This window comes from Terrapene carolina, unplaced genomic scaffold (genome assembly GCF_002925995.2).
Source record: "Terrapene carolina triunguis isolate 2854851 unplaced genomic scaffold, T_m_triunguis-2.0 Scaffold211, whole genome shotgun sequence".
Classification (NCBI taxonomy): Eukaryota; Metazoa; Chordata; order Testudines; family Emydidae; genus Terrapene; species Terrapene triunguis.
Genome location: NW_020664562.1, coordinates 23460087 through 23474347, shown reverse-complemented (window position 1 = coordinate 23474347; position 14261 = coordinate 23460087). Strand labels below are relative to the sequence as shown.

Here is a 14261-nt window from a genome sequence, read left to right as displayed (position 1 = left end):
CAGGGCAGAAGGCTGGGGTGCTCGGCTCGTGGGGGTGCTCCCAGCCCCCTGCCCTGAGCGGCTCACGGCAGGGGGCTGGGAGGGATATGCCCTGTTCCACCCCCTTCCCCAGGGCCAGTCCCTACCTCTCTCTGCCTGCTCTACAGAGCTGTGTGCAGGCTGCAGCTCTTCCCCCTCCCCCTCGCAAGGGCCATGCGGCCAGGGAGAGGGAGGAGGAGGGGCAGAGGGGCCGGAATGCACCAAGCTGTTGGAAGAAGCGGGGGAGGAGGGAAACTTGGCTGTGGCAGGACCAAGCTTCTGCCTCCTGCCCCCGCAGGGGAGAGCAGTGGGCGGGGGAGGGGGGGCTGAGCGCGGCCGGGGCCCAGGACCCCCCCTCCGCCCTCCCCTGCCGGGGCAGGAGGCAGAAGCTTGGTCCCAGTTTCCCTCCTGCCCCGTTTCATCCCCCAGCATGGCGCTTTCCAGCCCCTCCGCCCCTCCTCCTCCTCTCAGTGGGCAGGCAGCATGCCACTCAGAATCGGCTCGCGTGCCATGTCTGGCACGCGTGCCGTAGGTTGCCAACCCCTGACCTAACCCATGTTCGCTAATTTGGGTTAAAATAGCAGTGAAGACATGGCAATTTAGTTTTTAACTTGGATTAGCAGCTCAAATTCACACTCAGGCTCCCCTATCGGCTAAAACTCAAACTTCTAGCCTGAGCTAAAAGCTAAATTGTTGTGTTCTCACCACTATTTTAAACCAAGCTAGCTAATGGGATTAAGTAACCATGAGTTAAGTACACAGTGTAGACATACTCTGAGAGCTATGCTAGCAGGAGCTTTAACTCCTACTAGGGACACCCAACCTGGACAGGTCAAAGAATAGGGAACAGATGAAAAGCAATCTACTGGTTCTCCCTGTTGTGGGCTGAGCAATAAGGCAACAACCTAGCCATATATTTAAAAAAAAAATAGTTAAGTTATAGAAACAAAAGGCAATCATTCCACTTAGGTATGAAAGAGCCTTGTTTGCATGGAAGTATTCAGATGATCTGCTTGGTGTATATGAGAAGAACTCCACTATAGTCAGCTTTAATTAAAGTGCCAGACTTTCACATTTATTCAAAGACTCCAGTTCAGCAGAGCACTTAAAACACGTGTCAGTGTTTCATTGAATCTGCACTTAAGGCCCCGATCTTACACAGCTCCATCATTGCAGGAGACTGCCTGAAGGGAGCAGTTTGCAATATCGTAGCCTTGCTGATGAAGGGAAAATGGATCTGCTGTCTGAACAATTTTAGCTCCTTTTGCTAAATTTTCTTTCCTCTAAAATGGGTAACCCTGTTCCCTTCCCCTATCATTCAAGTGATAAAATCTTCGCACCATTTGTGGAAAGCTGAATACTGCTTCTGAGTGACTTCAGTGACGTAGGACTTGACTCTGTCAAGTAAGTTGTGCAAAGAAAAGAGTTGGGCAGTGCCAAAATAGTGAGTCTAGAAGACCAGAGTAGAAAACTAAAATATACAGGAACAGGTGAGCAAAACCTTCAGTGCTGAAATTGGTGAAACCATTAGTTCAGAACAGAATTGTGAGACACATAGATGAACGTAATTTGTTGAAGAAGAGTCAACATGTTTTTTGTAAAGGGAAATCATGTCTCACCAATCTACTAGAATTCTTTGAGGGAGTCAACAAGCATGTGGACAAGGGGATCCAGTGAATATAGCATACTTAGATTTTCAGAAAGCCTTTGACAAGGTTCCTCACCAAAGGCTTTTAAGCAAAGTAAGCTGTCGTGGGATAAGAAGGAAGTTCCTCTCATGGATCGGTAATGGTTAAAAGATGGGAAACAAAGGGTAGAAATAAATGGCCAATTTTCAGAATGGAGAGAGGTAAATAGTGGTGTCTCCCAGGGGTCTGTACTGGGACCAGTTCTATTCAACATATTCATAAATGATCTGGAAAAAGGGCAAGGGCACCATTTGGGGGGGTGGAGGAGGCAGGGGAAGGCTCTAGCCTCCCCCCCACCCCAAGTTTCATAGGGGAGGTCTACTCACCCTTGCCCCAGACGGAGCTCTTAACTGCGATGGCTTGAGGGTGATATGTGATGAGTTCAGAAGCTGGGAGAAGCACAGCCTTTGTGCCAGGGAGTTTGTTTATAAACAAAGGCAGGGTGATTAAGATAACAAAAGGCTTATCATTAAAGTAAATTAAGGATCCTTAGATGATCCTGAAAGCATTGCCAGGCACTTAAGTTAAAAGACAGGAAACAAAAGGGTTGGAATAAAAGGTGAGAATGGAGAGAGGTAAATAATGGTGTCCCTCAGGGGTCTGTACTGGGACCAGTCCTACTCAACATATGGTCTGGAAAAAGGGGTACACAGTGAAGTGGTAAAATTTGCAGATGATACAAAATTACTCAAAATACCGTATATACTCGTTCATAAGCCGAATTTTTTAGTAAAAAAGGGAAGCACCAGAGAAGGGGGTCGGCTTATGAACGGGTATAGAGAGAGAGGTGGGACACAGCCCCTCCCCCCAACAGAGGGAGCAAGGAGAGGCAGCACAGCCAGCAGAGCCAGAAAGGAAGAGGCAGGGCCAGAGTCTCTCCGCTTCTGCCACACTGCTCTCCCCCCAGCCTCTGAAGCAGCTGCAGCTCTGGAGCTGGCAGGCTGCAGCCGTGCCGCTCAGCCCCACCCCCCAGAGCAGGCTGTGGCCACGCCGCCTGGGCGCCAGAGCACGCTGCAGCCACGCTGCCTGGTCTGGCCCACGGGAGCAGGCTGCGGCTGCGCTGCCCAGCCTACCGGAGCAGCTCCAGCCAGGCCAGAGACATCCTCCCCTGGCCCTCCCCAGATAAGGTGGGAAGGGATGGGATGGGGAGAGTGTGGGGGTCCCAGGCTAGGGGTGGGGTCATGTGGGGGGGTGGTCACAGGGGTTACTCCCCTGACCCCCAGCTTCTCCCCCCAAAAAAATTTCCCCACCAGTTGTGGTCCCAGCCCGTCAGGTAAGCAGCTGGCACGCTGGGACACTTTATTTACTTAGGTTTACCTCCGTGCCTGTGGACGCTCGAGGTAAACAAACCATCTCGGCCCGCCAGCGGCTTATCCTGATGGCCCGGGAGCCAAAGTTTGCTGACCCCCGAATTATAGGGTCGGCTTATGAACGGGTCATAAAAAACTAAAAAAAAAAAAGGTTTTCTGTCTCCTCACATAAATAACCCCCTTAGTGGACGATTTGGCCCGCAGGCTTTGCAGCATCTATTCTTTTCTGTTCACCTCTGTTAAGTCATTTCATCACCATGTACACAATGTGCTCAACTAACAAATATTTGCCAGATAGTAAAAGAAATGTGGTTTAAATCAAAGACTGAAACCAATCACACTGATAACTCAGTGTGAATAGTTGTACTTCTAAAGGCTACAGAGCCAAACTTGCTTATGAGGTTATCCAAGATTGTGTTGTTTGCACTTCTAATTATTTATGTGGAGTTCCTACAATCCATTCCAGGCTGCTAGATCTTTGTTTATCCTCACTTCAAAGGTAAAATTCTTTTAGACAGCCAGGTAGTTTGGCAGCAACTCACTACTCTGCCTTCAACAAAGGACCCCAGGATTTTCCATGGTGAATTTTTTTTTTTTTTTTTTTTTAAATAGAAATCCAGGTTTTCCTCCCAGGACTTTTACCTAAAAGTCAAAGACCATAAACAAAAGATTAAAAGAAATTTGTTTGCAAGTGAAGTAAGGTGCAATTTTGGCAAGCATCCACAGACACATCTGGGTAGTAAAAAGGGATCCAGAAATGGGTATATATGTCTTGGCTATTACATGAATCAATTCCAATGCAGTATTTGCAAAAATTATATAACTATCTATGAGCTAGAAAATCAGCACGTGGAACATATGCAGTTTTATAGCTTAGATGTGAATTAATTTTCCTGCACATCATGACAGCCTTCTCATTTTTCTTTTTTTGTTATTAACATGTATGGCATATGAGGCACAATTAACACTGGTACCCTTCAGGGCAAGAACAGAAAAAATCTGTACTCATTTAAGCAGAAAGAGCAGAGTCAGTCTAGAAGTGCCTCATTTTACCCATATCCAAAATGCAACATTACTGAAAATAAGAGAACAGGTCAGCATCAGCAAGTGTGTCAGCAGCACAGAAGTCAACGTAGGCCTCCTGGGCTTCACAAAGAGGTGTCCTCTTCTATGCAACTTTACCATTTAAGAACATTAAAGGGGCAGAGAAACTCTAGCTGGGGAAAATAATCAGTGTGTACCAGATATCTCCTTAGGGAGGTGGTGCCTCACTTATCCTTCACCACAGGGACAAAGGGAAATACTTTTACCAACATTTCTTATTTATATTTCTGCTATCAGGAAAAATTGAACATAAAGGACCCAAGCCTGAAAACTCTCTCAGTATAGAACTCCTACTGATTTCAAGAGCCAGCCTATGCCACTGATACTCTCATAGCTGAGATAAATTATGCTTCTCTGCCATGTTGTTCCTTTGGGCACATACCTATGGAAAACCTCTCTCAGCCTTGCCTACAGATTTTTTCCAACTAGCACCATAATACTATATCTTTGTTTAAAAAAAAAAACACCACAATTATTATTTGGTATAATAGCTCTAAAAGCTCAGTGCTGCTCCACGGAAAACCTCTTAGAAAGCTCTATTTTAAAATATAATCTATTTCTATAGGTCTTTCCCCTTAATTTTAATTATTAATTATTCTAAGGGATATTTGACTGAAAACATTATCTTTGTTTCATAAGAGCATCTGCTCGTGGGTCTCATTTCTAACCTGGAATCAACTCCTCTGTAAGTGACATGAAAATTAGTTGGTTTGGAAGTTATCTTGGCATAGACAGATATGACTTTAAGGCAAAAAAAGCCACAGGAGGGTGTCAGCATATGCCATGGTCACCATGCCTCAACTGAACACTGACAAATACATAACTGGAACAGTCTGGCTCACCTGTGTGTTAATATTGTTAAAATAGGTATTACCGTTCTAAGAATGTGTTTAGACTTTATGGAATGCTTGCGAGTTGCTGCATACCTAATCTCACTTATAACCTCTGTATCCCATACTGCAACATAATATATGACCATTTGCATCGTAAGCCTCTGCAGTTATGGAAATCAGCAGATAGGAGAAAGACATTAATTAGTGTGAAATGCTGGCATACCCTGCAGAGAAGGCCCACCAACACCTGATGTTCCAGAATAGTTCATTTAAGAGGACAAAAAGACTGTTGATTACTCTCCTCCAGTCCCATAGAGAGATGTGCAAATGTATTTCTCCCACCAGCTGAGCTGGTAGTTCAGAGAAGGGGGAAAGGGAATAAAAATCCCTGGCAAGGAGAAACTCTCTCTATGCTGCTCGGACTCTGGAGGGTAAGGTTTTCTAGGCATAAGAAAGACCTCCCCCCGTGTTCAGCCTGGGTTAGCCCTCAGGGACATATGGAGCTTGCTTATTATAGAAGTTTCTATTACCTTTTGAAAGAGAAGACTAACTCATTTGAGTGTGTTTACCTGCTTTAACCTCGTAAATAACTCCTATTTCCTTTTCCTAGTGAATAAATCTTTAGATAGTTTATTAAAGGACTGGGTACAAGCATTGTTTTTGGTGTGAGATCTAAGGTGCAACGGACCTGGGGAAAGTGACTATCCTTTGAGACTAGGAGTAACCTGAATATGGTGGTGATTTTTGGTGTAAGGGACTATCTACAAGAAAGGCAAGCTTGCCTTGCTGAAAGGTAGATCAGAGTACCTGCGACTCCATGGCTAGGCTGTTAGTGCCTGAGGAGTTTACACTTGATAACTGGTTGGTGAAATTTAAGTATAGCCCTTACAGCCAATTTGGTGTTTGTGCCCTGCTTCTCAACAGTCTGCCCTGAGGTTGGTATTCATGCTCTTGAGCCACTGCAGGACAACTTGACAGAGGGAAACAGATCCCACAAAACCATTTCTAGACCACCTACTCTCCCACTCCAGATTCACCCACTTTTGCTCCCTTCTGCCAGTGCAAGTGAAGGGAAGCATCAAGCTCTGAGCGACCAGCAACAGCAATGTTGTTTTCATGAAAATATCTTCAGCAAAGAGAAACAAGAAAAAAATAAATCGACAAAGAAGTTTCAAGTTGGACAGATACTCCAAGGTTCCCATGAGGCGTGAATGACTTTTTAATAATGACACTGAGTGTGATATCACTATATTTGATGTAGTGCTCTTCGTTAATATCAGTGTTAAGGTGTAGCTTATGCTTGGATTAGTAAATTGCCCCTTCACCAGAAGACATAAAAAGGAACTGCAAATACGATTAATAAGAAATAAAAATCAACAAGTCAGATTTACATACTGGCACTTTTTTTAAAAGTAGGTTTCTTTCTTTTTAGAACAGTTATGATTTCCTCTACTAAGCAGTTATCCTTTTCCCATCCCACGCTGGCACTCATATCCTCATCTCCACATGCAAACATGCTCGCTCACAGACAGACACATCCCATACTGTGTAAGATTACTTACAACACAATAAGCTCATTGCAGAACCTTAACATCAAGTACTATTAAATAATCAGAGTTACTAGTACTGACTGGATGCTTACAGTGTAGGTCAGCCCTGGACGAAGTCCCTCAAGGTCTGAGGGCATTCTTGAAAACAGCATTATTTTCTACGTAATTGATGAAAGGAAGCCAAATGGCAATGTACTTGATTGCTTAGACATGTCTCTTCCGAAGTTGGTAATCTTTTCCACAATGAGGACATCCCAAATTTAAACAAGTCATCTTTCCAGTCTCCCCACTACCTCATTTTGACTGGCTGCATCTCTGTTTGCCACTCCCCAGTGAACAGTTTTGGACAATATTCTTGCACACGAGGAGAACACAAAGTGAAGGGTGCCTCACTAAGGCGAGACAACTTTAACAAACATACCTAAATTTAGTGGACTTTTCAGAGTATCACAGAAAATGTGTGTGTGTGTTTATATAGAGACTTGAACCTTCAGATCTTTTTATTGCTTCATTTAGGAGATGTTATAACAAACTAGTTGAAAAGTATTTACATGTGACAAAAGATGGAGCAGATCCAATTCCTATAAATGGGAATGTATCTCCCTTGTCTATATAACTCATGCTAACTTTAATACAATAGTCACCATTAAAAGTTTTTACAACCATCCTTTAAGATAAACAGTGTTCTCTATATCAAGTACAGGCCCTAATCCTGCAAACATTAAGTCCATATGTAACCCCAGCAACCCTATAGAAAGGACTTGAAAAATTTACCCAGGACCTAATAGCCCAAGTATTAAACCTACTCCCCAGACAGAAAATATACTAGTGCCTGAGCTTTGCCCCTCCTACTCAGTCTTGAGCTGGTCAGATACTCACTCCCACAGGATCTTCAGGCCCAAGAAATCCCAAATGACTGAACTCCTCACCCCCAATTAATACTACATGCACACGCACAGACACCTCATGTTATAATTCACTTGTATTATGAGAGCCTACACGTCTCAACCAGAACCGGGGCCCCATTTACTAGGCATTGTAAAAACATACAAAGACACAGTCTCAAAGATCCTTACTGGTCCCAGCCCTAACCCAAGCTTGGGGATACTTACTGGTTCCAACCCAAAATTCTAGCCTAGGGAGCCTGCCAACTCCAAACCTAACCAAAGCCCTGACTGGCTTATCGGCCCCAACCTCCCCCATCCCACCAACAGATGAATTCATTCTCAGTTTTTACACCAAATCTTCTTTTCAAGTGGCAAGAACACTCTGCTGGGGTGACAAGGTCGTTTTGGCAGAATCCTGCCATACATGTACTAGGTGACTAACCGTCTGCCCTTTCATGCTGGGATACCTGCAAAGATGGACACGCTGAGAGCACAGCTGCCATATCCACACTTCTCATAAGGGTATGTTTTCACTGGGTTTTAGTCCAACCTCTCCCCACCATCCCCACAAAAAAACCTCTAACCAGATTAGGAGGTGCTTTAAGCCAGGGCTAGTTTAAACGGATGAGGGGGGTCAATTAGAGCCTGTTTCAACTCAGTCTGGAACCAGCAAATTTTGCAGTCGGGACACAGGCAAAAAAACAAAGTCAGACAAGTGTTGATAGTTCATAATTCCCCCAATGACCAGTTCTCCTGCAATTGACACAACTGGCTGGGAAAGAAACCTAGATCATCACAGTACAGGACCATGGGATGTGCCCCCAAACACATACGGGCAAGTGCAGAAAGAGTGAGGACAGAGTAACATAGGTAGAGCTTTGCTGAGGGGATTCTTGCAACTGCACTAGGCTAACCTGGTTGCTCAGACCCAGGTGCCAATCAACCAGGTTAACTACCAATGAAGACACACACACTAACAGTGGCAACAGCACTGGAGCTGTCTCTCTGCAGACTTAGGAAGACATCGATGCACCATTTACAATTAGTCCACATTTGGAAGGATTTCTTCAAAACCCAGAAGACCAGAAACTTAATTATTTTTTAAATGAAAGCTTAGATTCTGCAGAAGTTGATGGCACTCACCCACACAGATTCCTACTGGACTGGCCCTGGACAAGACAATTTTTTCAAGTCTTGGTCATAGGTATTACCATAAATATTGCCACTGACATAATAAATCAGTAAAATTATAAATTTTATCTATTGAGGATTTCTAATAGAATGAATGCCAGTGAATATTAACTATTTAAAAATAAGATTCTAACAGCAACCATAAGTAAGAGGGCTCTGTTATAGAAGCAGAGTTATTTCTCATCAAACACTCATACCAGAAAGTACTATCACAATTATACATTATTGCTTCATATCTGCAATTAGATTCTACACAAGTCTTACCTGACCTAAATTCTTCTAGCATGAACATCTATTTTTGATCAGTAATTCCAAATGCACACAATGAACACATAATTTACATAATGCCACCTACCTGCAGCTGCTAAACACAAAATCATCAAAGCAAACACTGGAATCACACAACTTGAAGTCATTTTTGCAACACTGGGTCTTCTCAAATCAACTCCTTTTGTAGTTCTTCATGTAGATGTACTTCCTTTGAAATCAGTGGTATATGCTTTGAAATCAAGTCTTCCAGACTTTTAATTATCTACTGAGAGAGAAAAAAATATTTTAATAGAAATATGTCTTATAGAAATGTCATCTATTTAAAATTATATCTTTTTGTATCATATCTAGCAAAACAGAGATATTTCTTAAAGAAGAATTACACAAGTATATTTTACATTGCTGAATATCCTAAGTAGCAAAAGGGACACTTAGCACATAACTAATCTTTTCCCCTTTCATTTTTCTATCTTGTCCATCCTCCCAAAATAAATCACACCGGCGGTGTCCTGTTCCAATACAGCAAATAGAGCTGTATTGAAAGCTGTATTCTAATCACTGCAGGGCTGTTGAGAAGCAAACAATGCAGCACATGGCCCAACAACCTCATACTTAAGTTCCCACCCTTTTCCCTCACTAGATGACACTGAAGAGACCCCTCTGCAGGGTCCCACAGAATGGAGGAGAAGAAAGATAGTGCAACAGAAGTTCCACTGGCTGTAAACAAATTCAAACGGGAAATAAGGCATACATTAATGAGAGTCATTAATCATTTGAACAATTTACCAGGGCTCATGGTAGATTCTCCATCACTGACAATTTTTAAATCTAAATTGGTATTTTTCTAAAATATATGCACTAGAAATTATTTTGGGTAAATTCTATGGCCTATGCTATACTGGAGGTCAGTCTAGACTGTCACAATAGTCCCTTCTGGCCTTAGAATCTATGGATATGTCTACACTACGAAATTAGGTCAAATTTAAAGAAGTCGATTTTTTAGAAATCGATTTTATACAGTCGATTGTGTGTGTCCCCACTTAAGACCATTAAGTCGGCGGAGTGCGTCCACAGTACCGAGGCTAGCGTCGACTTTTGGAGCATTGCACTGTGGGTAGCTAACCCACAGTTCCCATAGTCTCTGCCGCCTATTGGAATTCTGGGTTGAGCTCCCAATGCCTGATGGGGCAAAAACATTGTCGCGGGTGGTTCTGGGTAAATGTCGTCACCCCCCCCCCCCCCCCGTGAAAGCAACGGCAAAAAATCGTTTCTCGCCTTTTTTCCTGGGTTACCATGGCAAGCATGGAGCCCGCTCAGCTCACCGTACATCTCCTGAGTGCTGCCAGACGTGGTACTGCATTGCTACATAGCAGCAGCTCATTGCCTTTTGGCAGCAGATGGTGCATTACGACTGGTAGCCGACATCGTCTCCTGGGTGCTCTTTTAACCGACCTCGGTGAGGTTGGTCGGGGACGCCTGGACATAAATGGGAGACGACGATGGCTAGCAGTCGTACTGCACCGTCTGCTGCCAGCCTAAGATGTATAAGAGAGATGGAGTGGATCAAAACAATAAAGAGACCAGATTTGTTTGTATTCATTTGCTCCCTCCCTCCGTGAATAGTGGGGGGAGGGATAGCTCAGTGATTTGAGTATTGGCCTGCTAAACCCAGGGTTTTGAGTGCAATCCTTGAGGGGGCCATTCTGTGTGACAACCCTGTAAGCCATGTTGTCAGTCGCCCCTCCCTCTGTCAGAGCAATAGCAGACAATCGTTTCGCGCCTTTTTTCAGCGCAGACGCCATAGCACAGCAAACATGGAGCCCGCTCAGATCACCGCCGCAATTATGAGCACTGTAAACATCACACGCATTATCCTGCAGTATATGCGGAACTAGAACCTGCAAAAGCAAAACCAGGCGAGGAGGCGATGGTAGCGCGGTGACAAGAGCGATGAGGACATGGACACAGACTTCTCTCAAAGTACGGGCCCCAGCAATGTGGACATCATGGTGTTAATGGGGCAGGTTCATGCCGTGGAACGCCGATTCTGGGCCCAGGAAACAAGCACAGACTGGTGGGACCGCATAGTGTTGCATGTCTGGGACGATTCCCAGTGGCTGCGAAGCTTTCGCATGCGTAAGGGCACTTTCATGGAACTTTGTGAGTTTTCCCCTGCCCTGAAGCACAAGAATACCAAGATGAGAGAAGCCCTCATAGTTCACAAGCGAGTGGCAATAGCCCTGTGGAAGCTTGCAACGCCAGACAGCTACCGGCCACTCGGGCATCAATTTGGAGTGGGCAAATCTACTGTGGCGGCTGCTGTGACCCAAGTAGCCAACACAATCAAAGAGCTGCTGCTATCAAGGGTAGTGACTCTGGGAAATGTGCAGGTCATAGTGGATGGCTTTGCTGCAATGGGATTCCCTAACTGTGGTGGGGCGATAGACGGAACCATATCCCTATCTTGGCACCGGAGCACCAAGCCAGCGAGTACATAAACCAGAAGGGGTACTTTTCAACGGTGCTGCAAGCATTGGTGGATCACAAGGGACGTTTCACCAACATCAATGTGGGATGTCCGGGAAAGGTACATGACGCTCGCATCTTCAGGAACTCTAGTCTGTTTCAAAAGCTGCAGCAAGGGACTTTCTTCCCAGACCAGAAAATAACCATTGGGGATGTTGAAATGCCTACAGTTATCCTTGGGGACCCAACCTACACCTTAATGACATGCCTCATGAAGCCGTACACAGGCACCCTGCACAGTAGTCAGGAACTGTTCAACTATAGGCCGAGCAAGTGCAGAATGGTGGTAGAATGTGCATTTGGACATTTAAAAGCGCGCTGGCGCAGTTTACTGACTCAGATAGACCTCAGTGAAACCAATATTCCCATTGTTATTACCGCTTGCTGTGCGCTCCACAATATCTGTGAGAGTAAGGGGGAGAGGTTTATGGCGAGGTAGGAGATTGAGGCAAATCGCCTGGCAGCTGATTACGCGCAGCCAGACACCAGGGCAGTTAGCAGAGTACAGGAGGGCACAGTGCGCATCAGAGAAGCTTTGAAAGCCAGTTTCATGACTGGCCAGGCTACGGTGTGAAAGTTCTGTTTGTTTCTCCTTGATAAACCCCCAGCCACACCTTGGTTCACTCTACTTCCCTGTAAACTAACCACCCTCCCCTCCCCCCTTTGATCACCACTTGCAGAGGCAATAAAGTCATTGTTGCTTCACATTCATGCATTCTTTATTAATTCATCACACAAATAGGGGGATAACTGCCAAAGTAGCATGGGAGGGGTGGGGGAGGAGGGAAGGACAAGGCCACACTGCACTTTAAAACGTATTAATGCCAGCTTTCTGTTGCTTGGGCAGTCCTGTGGGGTGGAGTGGTTGGATGCCCAGAGACCCCCCCCCCCCCACCGCGTTCTTGGGCATCTGGGTGAGGAGGCTATGGAACTTGGGGAGGAGGGCAGTTGGTTACACAGGGGCTGTAGCGGCAGTCTGTGCTCAAGCTGCCTTTCCTGAACCTCAAACATACGCCAGAGCATATCAGTTTGTTCAGATTGTGCTTTCCTAGACTCTGACATTGTCTGCCTCCACGCATTCTGCTGGGCTCTTTCAGTATGGGAGGACTGCATGAGCTCAGAGAACATTTCATTGCGAGTGTGTTTTTTTCGCCTTCTAATCTTCGCTAGCCTCTGGGAAGGAGAAGATAGTGTGAGCATTGAAACATTTGCAGCTGGTGGAGGGAAAAAAAGGGAGAGTGGTAGTTAAAAAGACATTTCAGAGAACAATAAATAGTTGTTCACAGTAAACCTTGCTGTTAACATTACATAGCACATGTGCTTTCGGTACAAGGTCGCATTTTGCCTCTTATCGAGGGTGTGCCGGTTTGGTGTGAGAGATCTTTCACACAGGGCCAGGCAACAGAATTTGGCTTGCAAGCAGCCATGATAAAACACAGTCTTTTGTCTTCTTTAACCTTCATAACATGTGGGAATGGTTTCAAACAGCAGCACCCTCATTTCCCATACAAAAGCAGCCGTTGGGTTGGCCATTTAAAATGGGTTGGCCATTTAAAAGGAGGAGGGGCTGCGGTTTTCGGGTTAATGTGCAGCACAAACGCAACTAAACCCCCCCACACACACCCCCAATTCTCTGGGATGATCGCTTCACCCCTCCCCCCACCACGTGGCTAACAGTGGGGAACATTTCTGTTCAGCCACAGGCATACAGCCCAGCAGGAATGGGCACCTCTGAATGTCCCCTTCATAAAATCACCCTATTTCAACCAGGTGACTAGGAATGATATCACTCTCCTGAGGATAACACAGAGCGATAAAGAACGGATGTTGTTTGAACGCCAGCCAACACCGGGACCATACGCTGCCATGCTTTATGCAAGGATTCCAGACTACGTGCTACTGGCCTGGCGTGGTAAAGCGTCCTACCATGGAGGACGGAATAAGGCTGCCCTCCCCAGAAACCTTTTGCAAAGGCTTGGAGTACATCCAGGAGAGCTTTACGGAGATGTCCTTGGAGGATTCCCGCTCCATCCCCAGACACATTAGTAGACTTTTCCAGTAGCTGTACTGGCCGCGAATGCCAGGGCAAATTAATCATTAAACACGCTTGCTTTTAAACCATGTATAATATTTACAAAGGTACACTCACCAGAGGTCCCTTCTCCACCTGGCAGGTCCAGGAGGCAGCCTTGGGTGGGTTCAGGGGGTACTGACTCCAGGTCCAGGGTGAGAAACAGTTCCTGGTTGTCGGAGGAAACGGTTTCTCCGCTTCCTTGCTATGAGCTATCTTCCTCATCCCCAAAACCCGCATCCCTGTTGCGTGCTACTCCATTGACGGAGTCAAAGCACCGGGGTGGGGTAGTGGTGGCTGCACCACCTAGAATGGCATGCAGCTCAACATAGAAGCTGCATGTCTGGGGCTCTGACCCAGAGCGGCCATTTGTCTCTCTGGTTTTTTGGTAAGCTTGCCTCAGCTCCTTAAGTTTCACACGGCACTGCTGCGAGCCCCTGTTATAGCCTCTGTCCTTCATGCCCTTTGAGATTTTTTCAAATGTTTGGGCATTTTGTCTTTTTGAACAGAGTTCTGATAGGACGGATTTGTCTCCCCATACAGCGATCAGATCCCGTACCTCCTGTTCAGTCCATGCTGGGGCTCTTTTGCAATTCTGGGACTCCATCATGGTCACCTCTGCTGATGAGATCTGTACTCACCTGCAGATCGCCACACTGGTCAAACAGGAAATGAGATTCAAAAGTTCGCGGGGCTTTTCCTGTCTACTTGGCCAGTGCATCTGTGTTGAGAGCGCTGTCCAGAGCGGTCACAATGGAGCACTCTGGGATAGCTCCTGGAGACCAATACCGTCAAATTGCGTCCACACTACCT

The 14261-nt window shown here is 45.6% G+C and overlaps 1 protein-coding gene across 5 annotated transcripts in view; it reads right to left on the bottom strand.

Annotated features, from left to right (window-relative positions):
• LOC112109868 (transforming growth factor beta receptor type 3) overlaps positions 1–14261 on the bottom strand; it is a 177109-nt gene that overhangs the window by 141563 nt on the left and 21285 nt on the right. For 4 of the 5 annotated variants that reach the window (XM_026655909.2, XM_026655905.2, XM_026655906.2 and 1 more), the window contains exon 2: positions 8937–9116. In XM_026655909.2, coding sequence (XP_026511694.1) covers positions 8937–8997 — 61 coding nt within the window. In that variant the 5' untranslated portion in view covers positions 8998–9116. The remainder of the gene's footprint in view (positions 1–8936; positions 9117–14261) is intronic. The other variant, XM_029912419.1, reaches the window with a different exon arrangement.